The sequence below is a fragment of the Rutilus rutilus genome (assembly GCF_951802725.1).
Source record: "Rutilus rutilus genome assembly, chromosome: 14".
NCBI classification, from domain to species: domain Eukaryota; kingdom Metazoa; phylum Chordata; class Actinopteri; order Cypriniformes; family Leuciscidae; genus Rutilus; species Rutilus rutilus.
In genome coordinates, this window is record NC_140219.1 from 3,641,046 (window position 1) to 3,667,068 (window position 26,023).

General features: G+C 37.7%; 1 protein-coding gene across 1 annotated transcript; it reads right to left on the bottom strand.

Moving 5' to 3' along the window:
* Positions 1–1,265: 1,265 nt before the first annotated feature.
* Positions 1,266–25,446, bottom strand: srp72 (signal recognition particle 72). The gene is made up of 18 exons (XM_084431070.1): positions 25,293–25,446; positions 24,504–24,624; positions 22,706–22,829; positions 20,941–21,084; positions 20,471–20,582; positions 16,364–16,395; positions 16,072–16,196; positions 14,605–14,662; positions 14,373–14,504; positions 14,161–14,289; positions 12,393–12,465; positions 9,605–9,669; positions 8,976–9,071; positions 8,718–8,899; positions 4,660–4,797; positions 4,003–4,040; positions 2,420–2,579; positions 1,266–1,920 (listed from the first exon to the last, which is right to left on the bottom strand). Exons 1-18 carry the CDS (start codon positions 25,390–25,392, stop codon positions 1,749–1,751), a joined length of 2,001 nt encoding a protein of 666 aa, XP_084287196.1. The 5' UTR covers positions 25,393–25,446; the 3' UTR covers positions 1,266–1,748.
* Positions 25,447–26,023: the final 577 nt, after the last annotated feature.

The following is a 26,023-nucleotide window of genomic DNA, read 5'->3' on the forward strand; positions in this document are numbered from 1 at the left end:
AGCCCTTACAGAGACATTTACAGTTTTTTTTCCAATTGCTAACACACAGTTTTGCAAACTAGGCTGTTTTTTTTTATCAAAATACTTAACACAGTTCACAAAACCACACACCCAAACCGCAAAATACCTAATTATATCGCACTGTCTGCAACCAAAACTACATATAGCATTATCAAAATCAAACTTTTGCACGAAATGGCGCACACTTCATTCATATCACCAGATTTTTGTCTAACCAACTACACACTGTTGGGCATAACGAAGAGCACTCTCATCTTTAATATGCTTTGCCATAATACTAAAATAGTTCAAATTGTAGAAAATTCTTCAGATTGTACAGATTGTCACATGCACAGACACACACACATGCTGTTGAAACACTTATTTTTTTTATTTTTCACCAAACAAGTCAGTGCAACATATGCACAGCAGAAATATTTACACTGGACTGAACAAACATATGCTCACAAAAAACAGTAAACTGAAAAAGATTGAAGCGTTAACAATGAAGCATTGAGGTGTTTGGTCAGGTGACGCATGTATCGGCCAATCAGATCATGGAGTGTCATTTTGAATGTGACTTTATGTCAGATTGCTGTGTGTTACGCAGAGAACCGTGTTCACTGCGTTTAAATGTGTGTAAAGCAGAAAATGTGTTTAGATCTTCGAGGTTTTGCTCTCTGTGTGTCAGTTTAGTGTGTTTGCAACTGGAAAAAACTGTAAGACAGTGACTGTGGAAAATGGTGTATAATAGTATCATTTAATGTATTATTTAATTAATATTTTTGGCTCCCATATACACAATTGTGAACTTACTAGTAAAATACCTGGCTTTAAGGTGTTAACGTATTAAATAATACGTAATTAAATAACGTATTAAATCTCATTTGCTCACTTAAAAAATCCAAGCATTTGTATTTATTTATTTCTGCTTGGTCTTTAGACATAGATAAGCATTTAGGACTACAGTTAGCATGAAACAATTTCTTCACGTAATAAATATACCGTTTTAAACCGGTATTTATGCAAAAGCCATTAAAGTTTCTCCATTTAATGCTGCATCACCACTATACATGATGTTATGATCGCTTCATTTCTCATCGCTGGTCAGGATAGACAAATCATAATTATTTGGATAAGCCAACTTATTCAGACTTTTGTAATTTATAGTTAAACAATTGTACTTAGTGCACAATTGTGTTTGCAATTATGGCAGCAGATCTTTAAGGGGTTTAAACAGAAAATAGAAAGACACGTTTTTTCTTCCCAGAAATCTCTTTATTAAGACATAACACTGGAGATTAGTTTCATGATCTATGCCTGAGGATGGTTTAAAATGATTAGTGTTGAGCACTGGATTTATCTCAACTTTGCATAAACAGCCTCTATTGTGACACACAGTTGCTTTATTAAGCATTCATGTATCCAAGCAAAGGACAAACGATGAACAGAAACATCATCCAGGTTCAGAAAAATAAAATAATAATGAATGAAAAATGCCATAAAGACTCTTAAACATGGATAGTTATGCATGTACAGAGTGAATTGGATGGTTAAAAAATGCATTGAAAAAAAACGATTCCCGTTTATTTCACACGACATAGTCGCTCGAATCACATTCCTTCGTCCTTCACGATTTAATGAGTAAAACATTTCATCCTCCAGGCCTCAGGAGTGCGGCATCTTCATTATTAAACAAGCAAACGGAGCGAGACTTCTTTCTAAGTTTCGTCTCTCTCTCTCTCTCTCTACCATCCTCCCTTCCCTCCTTTCTTCTTCTTCTGCGGGGCCTTCTTCCGAGCGGCTGCGGGCGCAGTGGGTTTCTGTTGTCGTGGAGGGACCGCGTTGCTCGAGACGCTGCCGGATCCTGAGCCGGGTCGAGGAGAGGTCGGCGGACTGCTGGCGGTCTTACTGGCGTCGCTGAAACACACACACATACGCAGAACTGTGACTGATGCCGAAGAAAGGGAACGTCTGTGAATTGCACTGGTACTGTATGCATGCAGAAAAGTTATTATAAAGGTAATAAATATAAATAATAATTGTAAGTCATCTAAGGCTATTTTCATTGCAAAAAAATCAATTTCAAAAATACAAATATCATATAAATACAATAAAACCAAGCAAACAAACAAAATATTAACGTATGATAAAAAAAATAGATACAGACAGACAGATATAGATAGACAGACAGATAGAGATATAGACAGACAGACAGATAGATAGATAGCTAGACAGACAGACAGATACAGACAGACAGATAGAGATATAGATAGACAGACAGACAGATAGAGATATAGACAGACAGACAGATAGAGATATAGACAGACAGATAGATAGCTAGCTAGACAGATAGACAAATAGATTTGCGCTATGCAAATGAATGTGAACTGAACTGGACGTGTGAACGGAGACTCACAGCTCGGCAGAAGCTCCGGAGGTCGTTCCCTGTGTGCCACGGCCGACCTGCTCCTTCTTCTTGCCCTTCTTCTTTCCACGATAATACGTGCGCTCTCGCATCGGCAACCAGCGCTCCGGGTCAGGGCTCGAGTTCGGCTCGTAGTTCTTCGGGAGTTTACCTGAACAGAAAACTGATTACCAACTGAACCACTTCTCGTGCTAATAATAGAAGACAGAGAGAACTGACACTGGTGGTTAAATAACTGCAGAATCAGCTCAAATTTGACCATTTACCGACAATGACACAGTTTAAAATTAGGATAAAGGACTATTTTGAGTACTAAACGTATATACAGTACCAGTCAAAAGTTTGGAAACATTACTATTTTTAATGTTTTTGAAAGAAGTCTCTTATGCTCATCAAGCCTGCAGTTAAAAAAAAAAAAAAAAACAGTAATATTATGAAATATTATTACAATTTAAAATAATGGTTCTCTTTTTTAATATACTTTAAAATGTAATTTATTTTTGTGATGCAAAGCTGAATTTTCATCAGCAAGTACTCCAGTCTTTGGTGTCTTATGATCCTTCAGAAATCATTCTAATATGCTGATTTATGATCAATGTTGGAAACAGTTGTGCTGCTTAATATTTTTTTATTTTATAACCTGAGATACTTTTTTCAGGATTATTTGATGAATAAAAAGTTAAAAAGAACTGTATTTATTTAGAATAGAAATCTTTTGTAACAATATACACTACCGTTCAAAAGTTTGGGAACAATAATTTTTTTTTTTTTAAAGAAATTAGTACTTTAATTCAACAAGAATGCGTTAAATTGATAAAAGGTGATGGTAACGATTTATATTGTTAGAAATGTTTTTATTTTGAATAAATGCTGTTTTTATGAATAAATGCTGTTAACGTTTTACTCATCAATGAATCCTGAAAAAAAGTATTCCAAAAAAATATATTAAACAGCACAACTGTTTCCATCATTGATAATAACTGAGTATCAAATCATCATATTAGAATGATTTCTGAAGGATCATAAGACACCAAAGACTGGAGTACTTGCTAATGAAAATTCAGCTTTGCATCACAAAAATAAATTACATTTTAAAGTATATTAAAAAAAGAGAACCATTATTTTAAATTGTAATAATATTTCATAATATTACTTTTTTTTTAGTTTGTTTGTTTTTTTTAACTGCAGGCTTGATGAGCATACACTCTTAAAAGAAATGGTTCTATTTAGAACCAGAAATGGTTCTATCACCCGCTTCATATATGGAACTCCAAAATGGTTCTATATAGAACCATTTAAAAGGGTTCCATAAAAAGAACCCCAAATGGTTCTTTGAATCCAAGTTAGATGGTTCTAAATAGAACCATTTAAGGGTTCTTTATTATTAAGAGACTTCTTTCAAAAACATTAAAAATAGTAGTGTTTCCAAACTTTTGACTGGTACTGTATATATATATATATAAATATATATATAGGGCCAGGACTCCCTTGAAAAAGAGATTTTGAATCTCAATGGGATTATTTCCTGGTAAAATAAAGGTAAATAAATAAACAAACATCGGCAGCAAACATACCTTTCTTCTTTTTCTTCTTCTTTTTAACATCCTCTGGACTGAAACAAAGCCATCATCAACGTGTTAAACAGTGCTAAAGATGACGTGAGGTGTTTTCATGTAGAGTATTAAGGACACAAGCATGCAGATACAGGCAAACCAACATTTATCCTTCAACATTTCTCACATTATCACAGATTACTCACTATAGTTTAGAAAACGGTGATAAAATATGAGTTTGAATCAGTTGATATTTGACTGGTTTTGTCCGTCCTTCTGTTAGACTGTCTCACGAATGAATTATGTTGAAAATCTGTCAGCTGTTAAATTTAACTACACAATTAGATAATACCAGTTTAGCTCAACCAGTTACCAAGCAATGTTTAATTCTGTTCAGTCTGTGTGTAGCAATTAAAGAAAACACACTTCAGCAAAACATGATCAGCTCAAAGTGTGTGAATCATTTTTGGTCCCAAATGTTACTGGTAGTCTCTGTATGAAGAATTTCTGGGTATAATATGTCACAGATTACTTTATTTTGCTGTCCTCACTCACATAAGTGATCTATAGTGTCCTGCGCACACTAGTAAAACATATCAAAAATTACATCTGGTGTCTGAATAATTGTTGGTTTGAGTGTATATGTCCCGAAAGACTAATGATTGGTTGTGTTGTTACCCCTGTTCTTTAGGCTGGCTTTCGCCCACGACTTTCGCAGCTTTCTTCCTGATATACGTGGCTCCGTGCGAGTTCTCCAGTTCGTCGACGTCCACGTTAAAGGACATGGTTTCCGGAGAAGGAAGATGCTTACTCAGACTGAATACAAATCAAGCGCTCAGGAAAACACAGGAAAATAGTGCAAGAACAGACAACATTTTGTGACCCTGGACCACAAAACCAGTCACATGGGTCAATTTTCTGAAATTGAGATTTATACATCATCTGAAAGCTGAATAAATAAGCTTTCCATTGATGTATGGTTTGTTAGGATAGGACAATATTTGACCATCTGGAATCTGAGGGTGCAAAAAAATGGAAACATTGAGAAAATCTCCTTTAAAGTTGTTCATTTATGTTGGCGATTGTGCTGCATTCACTCACACAAATACATGTTTTATATATTTACGGTAGGAACTTTACAAAATATCTTCATGGAACATGATCTTTACTTAATATCCTAATGATTTTTGGCTTAAAAGAAAAATCGATAATTTTGACCCATACAATGGATTGTTGGCTATTGCCACAGATATACCCGTGCGACTCGAGACTGGTGACGTGATCCAGGGTCACATATATGTCATTTAGCAGATCATTTTCCAAAGCAAAAGTCAGGGAATGTGATTGTGTGAGTGAAAAGAAGCTGTTTTTAGACGCTACCCTAGCGAATGCAACCAGTGTTAAAAGTACTGAGCAATAATCCATGTAGATGGGTGACGTGTAAACTACTTTAAACCCGTGTACAGAACACTGTAACCTTATATAACATAACTGTACGTCAGAACGGAGGCTCACTATTGGCCAGCATCACACACATAACCAGCGTCGGCCAATAGTGAGCCTCCGTTCTGATGTACAACACAAGAAGCGCTGCGCTGTTACACTACGTCAACAGCTGAGGAGAATGACATGGAAGAGAAGAGATGGATGAATAAAGTCGTTATTTTTGTTTTGTTTTTGCGCACAAAAGTATTCTCGTCGCTTGATAAACTTAAGGTTGAGCCACTGTAGTCACTTGGGCTATTTTAACAATGTCTTTACTAACTTTTCTGGAATGGCAGATCTCGATTACCTAGAAGCCTATGGAGGAGTGAGACAGCTCTCAGATTTAATCAGAAATATCTTCATTTGTGTTCTGAAGATGAACGAAAGTCTGACGGGGTTGGAACGACATGACGGCGAGTAATCACTGACAGAATCTTAATTTTTGGCTGAACTAACCCTTTAACAGTCTCTCAGCCCAGTCTCTAAACAATAATAAATAAACAGTGTTTTAAGATTTTCAGGTTCAGAAACTAATCAAATGAAAAAATAACACTGCTCTTTATAAATAAAACACCTTACAAATATAGTTACAAAAGTTATTCAGTCAAGAACGAGTGAATTTTCTTTTTCGTTTGATTAGTGTTATTATAGAAACTGCTGTCAGAAAACACTGCGCGAGTCGTCTCTTGCTTGAATGGTTTAAAATCACTTTAAAATCACGTTTTTAGTGAGCGAGCTTTGGGTGTGTGTGCTACAGAAAACACTGCGCGAGTCGTCTCTTGCTTGAATGGTTTAAAATCACATTAAAATCACGTTTTTAGTGAGTGAGCTTTGGATGTGTGTGCTACAGAAAACACTGCGCGAGTCGTCTCTTGCTTGAATGGTTTAAAATCACATTAAAATCACGTTTTTAGTGAGCGAGCTTTGGGTGTGTGTGCTACAGAAAACACTGCGCGAGTCGTCTCTTGCTTGAATGGTTTAAAATCACATTAAAATCACGTTTTTAGTGAGCGAGCTTTGGGTGTGTGTGCTACAGAAAACACTGCGCGAGTCGTCTCTTGCTTGAATGGTTTAAAATCACATTAAAATCACGTTTTTAGTGAGTGAGCTTTGGATGTGTGTGCTACAGAAAACACTGCGCGAGTCGTCTCTTGCTTGAATGGTTTAAAATCACATTAAAATCAAGTTTTTAGTGAGCGAGCTTCGGGTGTGTGTGCTACAGAAAACACTGCGCGAGTCGTCTCGCTCTCGAATGGTTTAAAATCACATTAAAATCACGTTTTTAGTGAGCGAGCTTTGGATGTGTGTGCTACAGAAAACACTGCGCGAGTCGTCTCGCTCTCGAATGGTTTAAAATCACATTAAAATCACGTTTTTAGTGAGCGAGCTTTGGGTGTGTGTGCTACAGAAAACACTGCGCGAGTCGTCTCGCTCTCGAATGGTTTAAAATCACATTAAAATCACGTTTTTAGTGAGCGAGCTTTGGATGTGTGTGCTACAGAAAACACTGCGCGAGTCGTCTCGCTCTCGAATGGTTTAAAATCACATTAAAATCACGTTTTTAGTGAGCGAGCTTTGGATGTGTGTGCTACAGAAAACACTGCGCGAGTCGTCTCGCTCTCGAATGGTTTAAAATCACATTAAAATCACGTTTTTAGTGAGTGAGCTTTGGGTGTGTGTGCTACAGAAAACACTGCGCGAGTCGTCTCGCTCTCGAATGGTTTAAAATCACATTAAAATCACGTTTTTAGTGAGCGAGCTTTGGATGTGTGTGCTACAGAAAACACTGCGCGAGTCGTCTCGCTCTCGAATGGTTTAAAATCACATTAAAATCACGTTTTTAGTGAGCGAGCTTTGGGTGTGTGTGCTACAGAAAACACTGCGCGAGTCGTCTCGCTCTCGAATGGTTTAAAATCACATTAAAATCACGTTTTTAGTGAGCGAGCTTTGGATGTGTGTGCTACAGAAAACACTGCGCGAGTCGTCTCGCTCTCGAATGGTTTAAAATCACATTAAAATCACGTTTTTAGTGAGTGAGCTTTGGGTGTGTGTGCTACAGAAAACACTGCGCGAGTCGTCTCGCTCTCGAATGGTTTAAAATCACATTAAAATCACGTTTTTAGTGAGTGAGCTTTGGGTGTGTGTGCTACAGAAAACACTGCGCGAGTCGTCTCGCTCTCGAATGGTTTAAAATCACATTAAAATCACGTTTTTAGTGAGTGAGCTTTGGGTGTGTGTGCTACAGAAAACACTGCGCGAGTCGTCTCGCTCTTGAATGGTTTAAAATCACATTAAAATCACGTTTTTAGTGAGTGAGCTTTGGGTGTGTGTGCTACAGAAAACACTGCGCGAGTCGTCTCGCTCTTGAATGGTTTAAAATCACATTAAAATCACGTTTTTAGTGAGTGAGCTTCGGGTGTGTGTGCTACAGAAAACACTGCGCGAGTCGTCTCGCTCTCGAATGGTTTAAAATCACATTAAAATCACGTTTTTAGTGAGCGAGCTTTGGGTGTGTGTGCTACAGAAAACACTGCGCGAGTCGTCTCGCTCTCGAATGGTTTAAAATCACATTAAAATCACGTTTTTAGTGAGCGAGCTTTGGGTGTGTGTGCTACAGAAAACACTGCGCGAGTCGTCTCGCTCTCGAATGGTTTAAAATCACATTAAAATCATGTTTTTAGTGAGTGAGCTTTGGGTGTGTGTGCTACAGAAAACACTGCGCGAGTCGTCTCGCTCTCGAATGGTTTAAAATCACATTAAAATCACGTTTTTAGTGAGTGAGCTTTGGGTGTGTGTGCTACAGAAAACACTGCGCGAGTCGTCTCGCTCTCGAATGGTTTAAAATCACATTAAAATCATGTTTTTAGTGAGCGAGCTTTGGGTGTGTGTGCTACAGAAAACACTGCGCGAGTCGTCTCGCTCTTGAATGGTTTAAAATCACATTAAAATCACGTTTTTAGTGAGCGAGCTTCGGGTGTGTGTGCTACAGAAAACACTGCGCGAGTCGTCTCTTGCTTGAATGGTTTAAAATCACATTAAAATCACGTTTTTAGTGAGCGAGCTTTGGATGTGTGTGCTACAGAAAACACTGCGCAAGTCGTCTCTTTCTTGAATGGTTTAAAATCACATTAAAGTCAAGATTTTAGGCCGAAATAACCGGAATTCCGGATTAATCGGGAAGAATCCCATCCCTGAAAGTGGCTTGAATGTCTATCAGAATGACCCGAGACTCGAGTGATATCAGAGGATACGCTTTGGCCTTGTCCTGATCCACGAGCGAGTATGCAGAGATGAGCTGGGCGAGCGTACGGATGTCATTAGTGTTCTGCTTCCACAGCTGCTCCAGATCACTGGTGGCCTCTTTCTTACGCCCGTATTTCAGCTTGTAGTTCGCAGCCTCCCGCACCAGAGAGAGGTGGATGGCAGACCCCGTCTGAGAGAGGGGAACAACACAGTCATGCAGTGCTGAGCGAATACAGACTCGCTGAGCCGCCGGCGCTCGCTTTTACCTGCTCTTTCTGGTAATACTGGATCGCTTGACTGAATGTGTCGATTGCGCTGTCAATGTCTTCTTCATGCGTGTACATCGTGACCAGAGCAGAAATCTGTTTAAAAAAAAACACAGAACAAAACTATGGAAGCTTGTTTCCACCACAGTCAAAAATAAAAAAGGTAAATGCGACTTTTTATCTCACAATTCTGACTTTTTTTCCTCACAGTTTTGAGTTTACATCTCGCAATTTTTACTTTTTATCTCAGAAATGCATGATATAAAGTCGCAATTGTGTGTAATAAAGTCAGAATTGCGAGATATAAACTTGTTTATTTAAACTAAGTTTATTTCTCGCAATTCTGAGTTTATATCTCTATATAGTCTATGTTTATTAAATGTGTAACAGGATTTTATACAGCAAATTTTTTAAGCAAATATAATTTATAACTTTTAGCTAATTCATCGATAAAACATTAAATTAATTATATTATATTTTTAAATAATTTTTAGCAAATTCTGCATTAACTAGAAATCAAATTCAATTAAATCAAATTAAATGAATCACGACTAACTTAATCTACCGCCAGTCCTCATAAATCCCTTAAAAAAAATATATAAAAAAATAAAAAGCAAATGAAATCTCACCATTCCTGGTTTGTATTTAAATTCTTCTATGGACTTCAGGATATCGCAGGCTTTAGTCACATGACCTGTTGAAGACATATGTGACACATAAATTACACTTCAATGACTCTATTAGGATCAGTCTGCTCTCTGTAAAGCTGCATTCACACTAGGGATGGGACGGTATGAAAATTTCATATCACGATTATAGTGACCAAAATTATCGTGATTATCAATATTATCATGGTTTTGTTAAAACGAGATGAAAGTGTTCAAAAAGAACTGATGCTCACACTAAAAACAGTTTAATATTTGAAAATCAACAAATAAAACAAGCAGCTCTATGCACTTTTTTAAGCAAGATTATATTCTGTGGCATTTCCTTCCTTATAATGACCGTCGTCAATAGCAACGCATTATAACACAGCGCACATCCATGTATCGCAACGGACGCGCTCTCTCGTTTCATTCAAATACAACTTGCCGTCTTGCGTCTCAGTTTTTGGACGATTGTTTTGTACGCTGTACAAAATGGATTTATAAACAGGTAAGATTTAAAACATTAATCTCAATTCAATATGCCCCCGTAATTATGTGGTTAAAAAAAAAAAAAAAAAATCGGTGTAATAAGTGTACAGTGATATACATTATTATCCCTTAAAATGTCACTCTTAATAGTCTTGTTTGAGCTTGATCGTTTGTCTTTGGCTCAAAGCCACTTGCTGCGAACTTTTCTTCGCGGAAGCTTCACGTTTATTTCAAGTGAGTGAGATAAAATATTTCAACTCAAAACAACATTTTGTGCCCAATTATTTCCCAGACGTAGTTTTGGTATTGAGGTCAAAGTTAACTTGCTTTGCGTTCGCTATAAACAGTGGGTGATGGTCACGCAAGACGACTCGGCAGATTTGAAGTGTTTATTGTAGTGACCATCCTCGATTAAGTTTCACTCAGGACTTTTGTAAAAGCCAAAATATGACCACACCTCAGATTTGGTCCTCTTAAAAGGCTGAAAAATCTCCCGAGCACGGCCACTGCTTTGCGCCATTACTTCTAAAAAAAAAAACATTGCGCGCTGCGCCTGCGCCTGCGTCAGACTGTTGCTGGCTGTACAGGATTTACAGCGAGTTATTAAAATCGCGATAATCAAATACGGTTTTAATGATAATTAAATTTTAAACGATAATACTAACCGTCAGTACATTTTATCGTGGTTTATAGTGAAACCGGTAACTTAATCGTCCCATCCCTAATTCACACTACAGGTAAATGTGGCCCAAAAACTTTTTTTTTTGCTCATATGTGACTCAGATCTGTTTTTGTCATGACAGAGTGAACGCACAAACCACATGGAATCTGACCTTTTCGATTCCGATTTTGGCCACTTCCATATGTGACCCTGGACCACAAAACCAGTCTCGAGTCGCACGGGTATATCTGTGGCAATAGCCAACATTGCCCATTGTATGGGTCAAAATTATCGATTTTTCTTTTATGCCAAAAATCATTAGGATATTAAGTAAAGATCATGTTCCATGAAGATATGTTAAATTTCCTACCGTAAATATATAAAACATGTATTTTTGTGAGTGAATGCAGCACATTCGTGAACATAAATGAACAACTTTAAAGGAGATTTTCTCAATGTTTCGATTTTTTTGCACCCTCAGATTCCAGATTTGCAATAGTCGTATCTCGACCAAATATTGTCCTATCCTAACAAACCATACATCAATGTGAAGCTTATGTATTCAGCTTTCAGATGATGTATAAATCTCAATGTCAAAAAATGTACCCATGTGACTGGTTTTGTGGTCCGATGTTTTGCAATGCGACCTCAGACTGAACAGTCAAATCGGAACTCATGCAACTTTTACGTCACTTTAGAGCAACATTCATCATAATTCTGTACTCATGGGAGTCACTTCACAGATTTTACATACCCGACGTTATCAAGACCGTTGCGAAAGCTAGTCAGTGGAAGGACAGTGATGTGTCATAAGTATTACAGTGACAGCTCTTTATACAAGCAAAACATGAGGGCTCGCATCATAAATGTTTAACAACTCTGCTCTTTTTTCCGCATCCTCGTCTTTGTTTTTTATATTGCCTACGTATGAATTTGTAATAGGTTATAATTATAATAGATATTTATAATAAAACTATAAATAAACGCAAAATCACTTGCTGCGTGACGTATTTTTATCGTTCTTTTGCGTATGCGGGTCATTTCAGGACCATGATCTGTCCGCCCTGGAATCTGATATTGGCTTGGCCAATACCGATAATTCTTTATATTTGAAAGCCGATAACCGATATATTGGCCGATAAATCTAAATCCAAATTTTTATATAATTTTTGAGAGCCTGATTACAAAAACAAAAGTCTCACCATTAAAAGCCATGTGCCAAACACACAATTATAATGTTCTCATTATAATTTTATGTAGCTTATATGACAGACTTGCGCTGCACTTGTTCCAATTTTGAAGTGATTCCGATCATATTTCAAGCCATTTAAAACTATCATTGTGAACAGTTGCGCATCTGAAGTGTCTCAGCTGAAGGAAATAATCGGCTTTAATATATCAGCCAAATTTTCTTATCGGACCGATAACGATAACATTAAAAATGAACATATATCGGCCGATACCGATATGGTGGCTGATATATCGTGCATCCCTAATACTGGCCACATTTAAAACAACAACAACGTGAACAGCTATTAAAAAAAAAAAAATCTGAATTGAGCACTAAGGCTTGCAGTGTGAACGTAGCATGTGTGTGTGTGTGTGTGTGTATGAACGTACCTTGGGTCACGTAGAGTTGTGCCATGGTGAGTTTGATCCCAGAAGCGCTCTCAGGGTGCTGATCTGAAAACCTCTGCAGGAGAGACAGAAATGGTTACAGAACGCCACTGAGAGCTGGAATTCAATTCACATTTATTTGTACAGCGCTTTTCACAATACACATCATTTCAAAGCAGCTTTACAGAAAGTGCATGAGTCCATATTACAATTTAGAGTGTCTGTTATCAGAGGTAAATGTCTAAAGCCCTATTCGGACGGGACTAGTTTAACATGGAGAGGAGGGGTAGACTAAGGCTCAATCCCAATTCTATTTTATACCCCTTCGCCTACCCCTAACCCTGGTCCATTGAAACAGAGTGGCAAGGCGTAGGGGTGAAAATATTCCCCTAAGAAATGGGACACCACTACTACACCGTTACACGTCGTCGCTAGCGCCTACGTCACAGGAGATGCGCCAATGTTTATCACAAACTTCCAAGATGCCGTCGTCAGCTGTAGTCATCTCAATTGTGTGAGTTACAGCTATTTTTTTTGTTGCATTTTTCTTCTGAAGTTCGCAGAAAACAACGGAGATGACGATATCTTCGACGCCTCATGCTGCATTCACACCAAACGCGAATAGAGCGTCTGGTGCGAGTGATTTCAATGTTAAGTCAATGTAAAGACGCGTTTGCGCGCATCTGGAGGTCTTGCGGCGCGAATGAGGCGTTTAGCGCGGCGGATGCGAATTCGCCTCATTCGCGCGTCCACTTTGCTTCAAACTTTTGCTTTTTACACGCGTCATATTGTTAACGAACTTTAGCGATTTTTTTTGCAACCGTTTCTTTGAAGAACATGACCGTAAATATGAACACAAGATTGAATGTGACATAAAGAAAATTATTATTGGCAGCCATGTTGCCTCTGTAGCCGGTGTATGCAGGTACATTTCTCATACCCCTTCGTTTGAAGTGTGGTCCCGAAAAATCTTCGTTTCAAGGGCTATCTGGCCCTTCCCCCCACCCCTACCCCTCCAACCAAAAGAGAATTGAGACAGCCCTACCCCTTCACGGGAACGCGCAAAACGAAGGGGTAGGGCCAAGGGGTGAATTGGGATTGAGCCTAATAATTACCAGATCTCAGTAATCATTACAGACAATGTCAGTAAAGATTACGGCGACTTTTACCTGCAGTAAAAAGGTCCGGAAAAAATGACCTCAGGTGATACTAATCCCGTGCGAATAGACCTGCTGTAAATATGAACGTAAATATTTCGGGTTTAAAAGTAGTTTTCCGCGGTTTTTCCAAGTATGGAGACGCTTGATAAAGCATCAGTTGCGTTCTAGACGCTGGAACGAGTCTGTGGCAAAACTCAAGTGTTTCACACACACACACCATTCAGATCAGAAAGAAGATCGACAGCACTTGTTAGAGGCACGAAACATCTTTTAGCGTTAGGTGAGTGTCTATTACCAACACAATCCAATCTGAAGTTCATTAATACATCGTTCGACCGGACATAACCGTTTTATATATATAAATATAGGTTATATGTGTTTGCGCACGTGATATCAGGAAGCAGCGTAACACACACATGACGACAGGAGAGCAAATTGAGTTACTCTCCCACTTCTGCTAGTTTACTGAGATCTCTTATCCCGTGCGAATTGGCCATTAATATTACAGACGTCCTGTGGTAAAATTACATCACTCCATCTACCCTGGTAAAGTTAATCCCATACGAATAGGGCTTTAGTTGCAGAAATGAAGAGTCAGGAGGGGAAAGTACCTGCAGGAGCTCGATGGCTTTGCTGTGCTGTTTTTCTCGGCAGAGCTGGGCCACCTGGATCAGAACCGGTCTGGGGTGACTGGGATTCTGGGCCTGCAGGCTAGCCGACAGCTTATTGCACTGATCGGCCTGTTGGGAGACAACGGAGAGGTCAAAACGGGTCACATCCGTCAGGATTCAAGCATACTGCACAGTACAAACTGAGTGGTCACCTGGTTAGTGTACATGGCCAACAGGGCTTTGTTGATCTCAATTGCCTGCAACTGTTTTCTGGCCAGTTTGTGCTCAACACCCTCAGCATTGGTCAGTTTCACCTTCTTCTTGGAGTCAAACACGTTTTGGTCCTGGAGGTTCAAAGAGCACAGATAAAAAACACTGGTTCGCAAACAAGACTGACACAATCAGCTCTTCAGGAAGGAAGAGCTTGGGTTTTATATTTGTTACCTTGTTAATGGTGATGATGTTATTCGCAGTCACAGCCAGCAGACCCACATCAGTCGGCCTGAACGCAGAGAGAAAAGACAAAACTCTGTGAGTCTAATGTGGCAACCTTAATCAAAACTTCTACTGCAACTTTGAAAACAAATCCAATCCAATTCAAAGTGCTTTACGAGCATTTGACACAAAATACGAGTATTATAAATGAAGATATGAAATAGAAATAAATGATAATGATGTAAATAAACAAATACTAGATTTATAAGACACTACATGGATGCCAGACTAAATAGGAGGCTTTTAAATCATGTTTAGCCGATTTGATAACCGATAATTCTTTATATTTGAAGCCGATAACCAATATATTGGCTGATAAATCTTTTTTTTTTTTTTTATCTTGAGAGCCCGATTACCAAAACAAAAGTCTCACCATTAAAAGCCACGACCCAAGCACATTAACTATCAGTACAGTAGCCTAGTTTGAACCTGTGTAAGTTTTTAATTAATTTTACACTCCTATGGGCAACTTTCTTAAAAAAAATAAAAAATAAAAATAATTTATATTGACTTACAAATAAATAAAATAACACCTAAATAATGCAAACAAATAATTGGACAACATTACTTGAATATAAAGAATCAAAATGCATGTGCCACGGATAATAAAAAAGGAATAGACTCCGCACAGACAATAATGAAATTATTTTAATTAAACCACATTGTTGATGAATGATACGGCTAAATATTATAAATGCATAATTTATCTAAATTTAGATCATTTTTATCTAAATCTAAAATTAATATTACTGTTTCAGATAACAGCATTGCTTTGCTGCGCGTGCTGAAGAGTTGAATGAACCTCAACGACACGTATCATATATGAGATTAATCGGATATTTGTACAACGGCATCATTTATAAGTAGCCTAGATATTTTTTTTAAATATATGCAGCCTATATGACGGACTTTCAAGCAATTCAAAACCATCATGTGGAACAGAGCACATCTGAAGTGTCTCAGCTCAAAGAAATTATACATTATTTATTGGCTTTAAGATATCGGCCAAATTTTCTTATCTTGTCTATAACGATAGCATTAAAAACTAGAATGTACATTTCCTGAAGAAAATGTGAGTGGTGCTTGCAGTGGTAAAATTCGGCACGGTTGCTAGGGTGTTTCTAGTGGGTTGCTAAGGTGTTCTGGGTGGTTGCTAGGTGGTTACTAGTGTATTCTGGGTGGTTGATAGGGTGTTCTGGGTGGTTGCGATCATATATTGGTACTTGTACCAATATGGTGGACGATATATCGTGCATCCCTAACTATGTTTAAAAAATATCAATATTTTCTGCACCTTTCATTTCTTCTGGGAGTTTTTTCTATGCATATCTTATCACCCGAGCATGCATTTATTTTCGGTTTTGTTAAGACATATGTTGGGTTATGAGTATAGTACATGTGCAGTTTGTAACACACTTGAGTTTAATGACTTGATTGTAGAGTTGAAGGGCGTCTTCGGTTCTTCCCTGTAGCTGCATCACATAAGCCATCTGAGAGTGAATGATGGCCAGTTCAGCATCCACGTCCTCTTCCGTCACATCCTAAAACACACAATATTCACAATAAATCACAACTAATGACAAATATTAGAGGCCTTGGTTAAAATCCCTGAATCCTAAGTGCGAGCATGTGATGCTTACGCTAGCAAAAATCCACTACTGAAGTGTTGCTAAACACATCAGAATACAAATATGGAAGAATTACTCACCGAGTCCTCAGCCAAAGACATCCTGCACAACTCTGGGAAAAAAACGGAAAAAAAACGCATAAAACACAAACAAACTGACTGACTCATTCAAGTTTTTCTCATCCAGCTCACGTTATTCTTGAGAGTCACAGGGACTCAAAGTGAAACTGTGTAGGCGGCTCGCAGAACTAATTTTGTAAAGGCTGGCCCAAGATTTACTGAATATTACATACACTAATTGGCTCATTCATTGACACAAACAACAGTTTGACACACAAAAAAGGAAGCGTTTTACCACCTACAGATTTTATGAGCCAAACCAAAAGCCGTAAAGCTGGAGGCTGTTCTGACAGTAAATAAGCTGCCTGGTTAGGATTGCACAACATGATTTCCCAGCAGTTCAGGCCAGTTGATTAAAAACATACACTCCAGTGAGTGACCCCCTACAACCTCTGGAGGATCGGAGATCTGGTCTCAAACAAGACGACGAGTTCCACAGACTATTTATGCACATTTATATGACTAAAAATTAGGGATGCACTGAATCCGGGATTCAGCTTCGGATTCGGCCGAATAAAGGGCTTTTTGACGGGGTTCGGTTTCTGCCAAACCTTAGAATTGTTTTTACACCGAACCGAACCCCAGGCTTGGTCGACATCACGCCGCCGTTGATTACAGGAAGGTGTTTACGTACACTACCGTCAGAGGCGGCCTTACCTATGTTTCACCCGTTTCAATTGAAACGGGCCCCGCCCTCCAAGGGGGCCCCCAACAGAACAGGAAAATCCCATTCATTTTCTCCCTAGGATATTTATTTTCAGACATAATGTCTAAAGTGGTCTCCAACACGTCGCTCGCGAGAGTAGCTCGTGGCCTGATTGGAGGTAGCTCGCCAAGGGCCGTTCACATATCGCGTCTTTTGCACGCTCAAGTTCGTTATTTCAAATAATTGAAGCGACGCACTATTTTTTTCCAGGCGCGAGTCAATATGAAGGATGAGGGTGCACCCAAACTACGGGTGTTTTTTTCTTCTCCGTAAGTACATCTTCTAGCAGAGCTACAGCAAGCGTTTATCGGTAGTGGAAATCCATTAGCTATTAAAACTTCTCTGTCGTTGTGGAGAGCGCATGGTACGATAGACGCCACGGGAAAATCGGACCGAATTTTACTATTAATAATAAAAGATAAGCTAATGTGCATTGTAAATGTCAGTATTTTGTCTTTTTTGAATCATTCTTTTTATAAAAATGATTTAAAGGCTGAAATATGCGAGGTTTATCTTTTTATAAAAACTTTTTTGTCAAAACTTTATTTGAACTTGTACATGTTAGTAGATAACATGTTGCAAGACACTCCTTTCAAATTTGGCCATCATTTTTAATGTTACTATTTTAATGTTTATGCAAACAAAAAGTGCATATTGATGGTAAGTTTATTTGTTATTTGCTGGTTTTCGACATAAAACTTGGTGAATTGATTTTATTGTGTAGTATTAGTACTTTTTGAACAGGATTATGTGATAACCATGCTCATTTTGGTCACTATAATCATGAAATTACATTTTCATACCATTTCATCTCTAGTTATGATGCACTATAAAATCAACAATAATTATGTGTTTTTACAGTATAATATTTTTTTTTTATATGTCAATTAAGGGTGACATATATAGGCCTAGGAGTTATGAGACATTATTTAAGAGATTTAATTATTGCATATAGCTCTCGGCCACTTTCATTTTTAAAAAGTAGCTAAAAAAGGTTGGAGACCCCTAAACCATCCAAGTTAGATTGACCACGAGCTACGAGGCTATGAAACGAAATTTTCTGCTCCTATAAAAGCCACAAAATATAAAAATCAACCTTGTTATTTGCGATCTTCTCGAGAAATACTACACTACCCATAATTCTAAGCAAAACACTGACGTCTCTGATTGGTCGAACTTGAGTCGCGCCGCGGTTACCATGGCGACGTTTACCGCCCCCGCGAATGGTGATCTGAAGTAAATAAATACCGGTAGTTTATGTGTTTATACTTTGCCTTTTTTCCGTAAGGTTAAAACGTTTTTTTTTTTTTTTGAGCAGGGAAATAATTTGAATAGGAAATGAAACGTACATATGCCAGTGGTGCCTGTTCATGATGCTGAAAGTGCGCGTAGTAAAATAATGATGCAAACCAAAAAGAATCCTTGCTTTTTCTGCCCATGTTTACATTTTATGTGGGCAGGGCCCCATATTAGTTATTGAAACGGGCCCCCAGATGCTTAAGGCCGCCCCTGACTACCGTTCAAAAGTTTGGGGTCAGTAAGATTTTTTTTATGTTTTTTAAAAGAAGTATCTTCTGCTCACCAAGGCTACATTTATTTGATAAAAAAAAGAAAAAAAAAAAAAAGAAAAAAGAGTAATATTGTGAAATATGACAATTTAAAATGACTGTTTTCTATTTTAAAGCGTAATTTATTCCTGTGATCAAAGCTGAATTTTCAGCATCATTAGTGTCACATGATCCTTCAGAAATCATTCTAATATGATGATTTGATGCTCAAGAAACATTTATTATTATTATCAGTGTTGAAAACCGTTGTGTACAAATTTTTTCTAAATTCTTTGATGAATAGAAAGTTCAAAAGAACAGCATTTATTTAAAATAGAATATTTTGTAACATTATAAATGTCTTTACTGTCACTTTTGATCAGTTTAACTCATCCTTGATGAATAAAAGTATTGATTTATTTTATTTATTTACCCCAAAAATAAAAATAAAACTCTCACTGACCCCAAACTTTTGAACAGTAGTGTTTAATGTTACAAAAGCTTTAGATTTCAGATAAATGTTGTTCTTTTGAACTTTCTATTCATCAAAGCATCATGAAATAAAAATGTAAACAACTGTTTTCAACATTGATAATAATCATAATCATTTCTTGAGCATCAAATCATCATATTAGAATGATTTCTGAAGGATCATGTGACACTAAAGACTGGAGTAATGATGCTGAAAATTCAGCTTTGATCACAGGAGCAATACATTTTACTGTGTATTCACATAGAAAACAGCTGTTTTAAACTATTTCACAATATGACTGTTTTTGTTTGTATTTTTAATCAAATAAATGCAGCCTTGACGAGCAGAAGAGACTTCTTTTAAAAACATTAAAAAGTCTTACTGACCCCAAACTTTTGAACGGTAGCGTAGGTGGACCGCTCGAATGCAGTCGGCTGTGAGAAAGTGAAAATGGATCTCGTGAGCAGAAAAAGTGTTGTTTGGCAGCACTTTCAATCAAAAGAAGCGATTCAAGTCGAGCTACATGTTCAATCAAGGAATGGTGACAAGGACCCTAAACAATACACAACGTCGCCGCTGTCTGCGCATGAAGGAATCTACACACAGCAGCCGAAATGCAGCAACTTCAGGAACGGCAAAGGAAGGACAGTCACGGCTTAAAAACGTGTGTTAACCAGACGACCATTACCAGCTTTGCTAGCCCTACACCTAATGTTCAATAACATTAATCTCAGTTAAGTCACCAAACATATTCTGATTTAAAAATCTTTGCATTGTTGCACTTTTATTGAAAGGTTTTGGATTGTACTTGAAAGGGGTTGCCTACTTTATGGGATTATAAATCTAAAAGGCTAGTATTTTGGATATTATAGTAATTGTCAAAATAGTTTTTCCCACTTGTCATCCTGGCATAATGTTGGCTATTCTTTGTTTTTTTAACAGTTAAAATAAAATAAAATGAAAGATGCACTGCTGTGGACGTTGTTCACTTCATTAATGTGTTTACTGTGTTAATGGACTGAGGATGGGAGTAGGATTCGGTGGATTCGGCCGAACCCCAAAAATCTGGATCTGGGGGATCCCTACTAAAAATACAGTAATATTGTGAAATATTATTACACTTCAAAATAACTGTTTTCTATAGGGATGCACTGATGCATCGGCCAATAAAAGCAATTATTTTCACTACCGATTGTTTCGAAACAAAATTGCATTGACATGGTTGTGGCGCAATTGCTTCTATAACTATTAGAATGCTTTTTATTGGTCCTGATAGGATGTGTGTGATGAGTGCAATCTCTCCCTTTGAAGAAAACCCTAAAATAAAAGGCATGACCTCTGACCTTCAGCCTTCTGCAGTTTCTGCATGGCCTGGCTGAGCTGGCCTTGACCAATCAGGCAACAGGCAGCGTTGTAGCACAGCTCGTATGAGCTCTCCGGTAAACCCAGATCCTCCTGAAAAACACGTCACAGATGCACCATGTGACCACTTAAAGAAAATCAACACATTTCCACAGATGATCATAATCTTTTCATAAATGAATGAATTTATTAATTCATTCATTCATGAACACACACATACATACACACATATATATCATAAGCACAAACTTTTATGTTAGATGTGATTAATCGCAATTAATTGATTTGACGGCACTAGTTGAAATAAATTCTCAGTTTTATTAATTCTCTGCTCATATGCCCAATACCTGGGTTACATCATACCCATATTAAACCCATCACCAAATCATAGTGAGATATATCATAGGTAAGATACCCGAATATATTTGTTTGGCATGAATGTGTTTCTCACCGGCAGTGTGTTCTCCCAGGTGCTCTGTGCCGCCACCACAGCTGACAGATTCGTCTTCCTCTCCTCTTCATACTCGTCCTGAGAGTTTCTGATCAGGTCTTTATAGACGGCCTCACACTCGTCGTACCGCTCCAGTCTATACAGCTACACACACACACACACATAAAATCAACTCAGGCATTTTGGCCACATTTACACTGCAGGTTTTAATGACCAATTCCGATTTCTTTTTTTTTTCTACGACCCGCTTACATCTTTTAAAAGTGAGCATTATTCTGAGATCTGCATTTACACAACACTTGGTGAAACGGACAAAAAAAATAACACTATGAAATCAAGAAATCAATTTCAATAGTACATGAGTGGAACTCACAGGAACATTTTTAATGCAATAGCTTCATCCTTATATCAAAATCGTTATATTGTATAAATTCTTCAAGACAGTGATTATGTAACACAGATCCGCTACTACAGTAAAGTCAGTGTGTACTAACAGCCTCGGGGTAGAACTTTTAATACGCGTGTCAGAGGGTCTGGGTTCGCATCTGCCCTCGTATAGGTTTTTTTCCCTCATTAAAATCATATGTGTTCATCCGAGATTGTATATCAAGAGCAGGGATGTGTTTGTGTGCATTTCACTGGAACGAATAGAGTCTCCACAACAGGCCTGAAGCGCTCGTCTGTGCACTGATAAAAACGACAAAAAACTATTGCGAAATGACGCCGTTTCCATTAACCGATGTTATGCGACTAAAACTTCTCTCGCGATAAGTCATTACAAAAATAATGGCGACGGATGTTGGTAGGTTTACGTATATCCCAGCCACTGCACTGGCCATTATTATTAATCGAAGGAGACGTACGTGTGTTATCCAAGCATTAATGGTCAGGAACGACCCTTATTATACTGTGAGCGGCACATATGAGGTGTTTCTCCCTCAGATCTGCTCCGAGGTCTTGATTGTGGCATTTCTTTGAGGTTTAGAATCCATTATTCCTGTAATTCTTCTGTCTTTTATGAATTTAATAAAGAGCTCTGTCTCGTCTTCTGTCCAAACACACCGCGTCATCTACGTCAGCTGACCTGTAAATGCGCAAACACTGTTTCTATTGCAGTTTTGCGAAATATTTCTTTTTCGAATTGCCTGAAAAACCGCCTCATGCGAGCGTAAGAATGGGGAACTTTTTTGCGATAAATGGGCGTTTTTGAAAAATTAACGTGTTTCCATTGGCCGTATTTTCAATTTGCGCAATCTGAACGGTAATGGAAATGCGGCTACATTTCAGCGCCAGATCGCCTCTTATTTAACACAAACAAACGCAATTAATACTCTGCTAGACAACTAGAGATGTTTAATGTGTTGTAGATGTATCTGTACCGTGAAAAGTTTCAAAAATTCACTTTTTTCAATGACGTACGACTCGCATTGACAGGGGAGTATCCGATCTGTCCGCTTATAAGCCAGGCAGAAATGCACGTATCCCATTCATATCCAATTTATTTCCACATATGAATGAGGCCTGAAACCGATCTGAGAATATCAGAATCCGTGCGCTTTTTTCCTGCTTACACGTTCATGGGTCATATCCGATCTGTGCCACATGGGAGGAAAAAAAAAAAATCTGAATTGGGTCACTCGGACCATGTAGTGTAAATGCGGCCTTTGACAGCAAATCCTAAAACTCAAAATTCTTCTAAAATCATGTCAGTGCTGAAATTGGGCAGCACAAATCTGACTGTACACACAAACCACACGATTCTCACCACTTGGCCGTAGAGCTCTTTGAGTTTGTCCGTTTGCTCTGGGATTCCCTGGAGAGTTTTCAAAGCGTTCTCAACCCGGTTCAGACGGTATTCGCAGTAGGCCTTCTCAAACCCGATCAAGTCACTACAGAGACAAAATCACACAAGCTCTTATTACACTGAGAACAGAGGCGACATGCGGCTCAAACCGGCTCTACCAAATTCTGCTGTCAATTTGGACTCTTAGAAGCATAGTTTATAATAGTGTTTATGATATTTTATATATCTATTGAATCCTATTCTAACATATATGAACCAGTCAATCAAGGTCTTTGGGGTTTTATTTGAAAAAAAAAAAAAAAAAAAAAAAAATCACAGGTTTAAATTATACTCTTCAGGAGGAAGAACAGCTTCTTTAAGATATCAAAAAGATCGATTGACCAATATATATGTAAGGGATAATCCACGGCTAGCTGTGTATTAACTGATTTTGATGCACGCCTAGAGGCATTCAAAAGGTTTAATGCACAGCTATAGCCATGGATTATCCTGCTTATGCCATGGTCATTCGCCAGCATTGATAAGTTAAAGCTGTTATTGATTTTGCAGCGCAATATTTGGCCGGAAGGGTAAAAAAAAAAAGCCGCTTATTTTCGTCAGTTACAACTCGTTGAATCTAGCATTCTGCCCGCTTTGAATCAGACACAGAGATAAAGCAGTGCGTAAGATTACATTTATTTGAATGAATGAATTATAGCAGAGAGAGAGAGAGAGAGAGAGAGAGAGAGAGAGAGAGAGAGAGAGAGAGAGAGAGAGAGAGAGAGAGAGAGAGAGAGAGAGAGAGAGAGAGAGAGATATGTGTGAATTATGTTGAATTGTGAGTTTAATTACTTTAAAACCAGCTCCGTTTCCCACTCGTTGCTGAGAAATATAATGTAGTGATTCAGCAGCAAAGCTATTTTAATAATAAAAGTAGTGGGGCAGCGTTGATAATGGAATTCATTCGGCACGCAACTCTCACAGTGCATTATGGGTATTCTTTTGCCGTTGGGTGTACATCGATCGGTTATACACTCGTTATTGCGGTCCATTGTGGGATTGAATGAGTGCAGTTGATAACTCCCACTATGGTTTCAGACACAACTACAAATGGCTGTTCCCTTAAAAAAGTGCCCTATTTAGGGGGTGCAGGGGGCGATTTTAAGCAATCACCGACATTTGTGTCTGTGTGCTTCAATGAAAGCAGATCTAATGATGTATGCATGTGCGCTTCAATGACAGTGATTAAACTGACTTGAAAGTCAGAGAAGAACTTATCGGTGTTTGGCACTATTTAAAAAAACACCATAAATCTGCCTTGGTTATGTATCAGTCGATCACTATATTGCATTGTGTATACTTTATATTATGCATACTTAAAAATGCACTCAGGAAATTTTCCTTCAAGGACCAATGAAATATAACTTTCTATCAAACAGATCCAGGCTGTCTTTAGAAGGTCTTGTGTGAATGTTCTGGCCTTAATCAAGAACTACCTCTCAATTTGTATACAATCATCCCTGATTAGCATGTGATGTGATTAGTAAGATTACCACGTCAATTGCCAATGTTACCTAACCTGTAGAAAATACTATTTCTAGTGGCTTTTCGAAGGGTCCCTCTGTGCATGTTTTAGGGCTAATCTGCCAACAACTACTTTTTTTGATTAAAAGAAACAAAGGAATAAGCAATGGATTTTAATGCAATCAATTTATCAAATACGTAATTTTAGTTTAAAATCCTACAAATTGGTCTGTAGTAGTGTGGGTGACCATCTCACCTGGGCAGTGATCTGGTGTGTGTGTTCATGACATTCAGGGCTTCTTTAAAACCTCCATTCTGGATCAGACAGACGATTTTACAGTGTAGTGCAGTAACATCATCCTTATTTTCATGAAGAACTGCAAAAAGAGAATTTAAGAATTAATAAACACATACATACATTTACATTTACATTTACATATATATATATATATATATATATATATATATATACACACACACACACACACACACTCATATACATATATATATATATATATATATATATATATTTATATATATATATATATATATAAAAAGAGAATGTAAGAATCAGTAAACCCAAATACAAAAAAAATACAAAAAAAAACATATATATATATATATATATTATATTTTTTAGCTAGCATACAATACCATACGAGGTAATATTATGGTATCAAGTAAGCTTCAAAAACTAATAAGTTTAGATCTTTAAACAAACATAAAATTAAGATATTTGACTGCATGTTTACATTTTAATCCAGCCCTTTATGACACGTAATCACTAAACACAGACCCCTCAAACCTCCAGAAAGTCTTCAAGACTATAAAGACACCCTATAAGAGCCTCTCATGAGTTGTATTATTAAAGTAAACATCACATTTGCCTTAATAAAATATGAAATTAAGTGTAAAAAGCAGACATTGGCGATTCTACTGCACTGCAGGTTAGACACATGCTACGGGAGACATGGAGCTAAACAGTGTTTTTAACTAGAGTGAGAAAAAGCTGGATAGAAACATGAATGATATGTTTTTATTTTACTTTTGTTGACAGCTTTCAGGGCTCTAGTAAAGTCTCCGTTCTGTCCACAGCGGTTGACTTCGGTCCAGAGAGCCGAAACGGGCCCCGATCCGCTCGCCATCTTCTGCCATATGAGCGGAACCAGACACCGGGGCAGAATAAAAGTCCTCAACAACAACCCAAAGACATAATAGAAGTCCCCAAACTAAATCGTAAATTTAGATTTGAAAGGAACGTCCCCAAAACATGACACTTTCACAATATTTTGGAAACCTTCTTCATTTTTTATTTCTTTATTTTTACGATTTTGTTTTACATGATCATCCTTGTATAAGTTATAAGACATATTTCTGAGGATATTTGTATGCAAGATTTCAACAATGTGGAATGGAGTAGAGACTGTAGAAGGTTCGCACTCTGAAAAAACTAGACAAAGTCTTTAACAAAAAGAATCAATTATTTTAATAGAGCAAGAGCAGACGTTTCAGCCATCCAGCTATTCTCAATGCTCATAATGAATCAACAACAGACATGCAGTCAATTAATACCCAATAGTTAATCAGGAAACAATTAACAGGTGCAGAGGGAGGGGCTTCAGCCCAGACCCAGAGAACAAATAGAAACACAATTCTTTTAATAGAAAAGTTAACAATATTTATCTCTAAAAAAGAATAAAAGCATTTACAGAAAACATGAATAGTTTATCTCTTCATTCATCCCTTTCGGGAAAAGGCTGTTAAGTTCATAAATCC

What these genes read in the sequence shown, in the direction of transcription:
- srp72 (XM_084431070.1), bottom strand. Translation starts at nt 25,392, where the DNA reads ATGGCGAGCGGATCGGGGCCCGTTTCGGCTCTCTGGACCGAAGTCAAC. An exon ending in CCTGAAAGCTGTCAACAAAA is followed by an intron (nt 24,625 to 25,292) that starts GTAAAATAAAAA and finishes CTCTTTTTGCAG; the next exon opens with TTCTTCATGAAAATAAGGAT. An exon ending in CACACCAGATCACTGCCCAG is followed by an intron (nt 22,830 to 24,503) that starts GTGAGATGGTCA and finishes TTGTCTCTGTAG; the next exon opens with TGACTTGATCGGGTTTGAGA.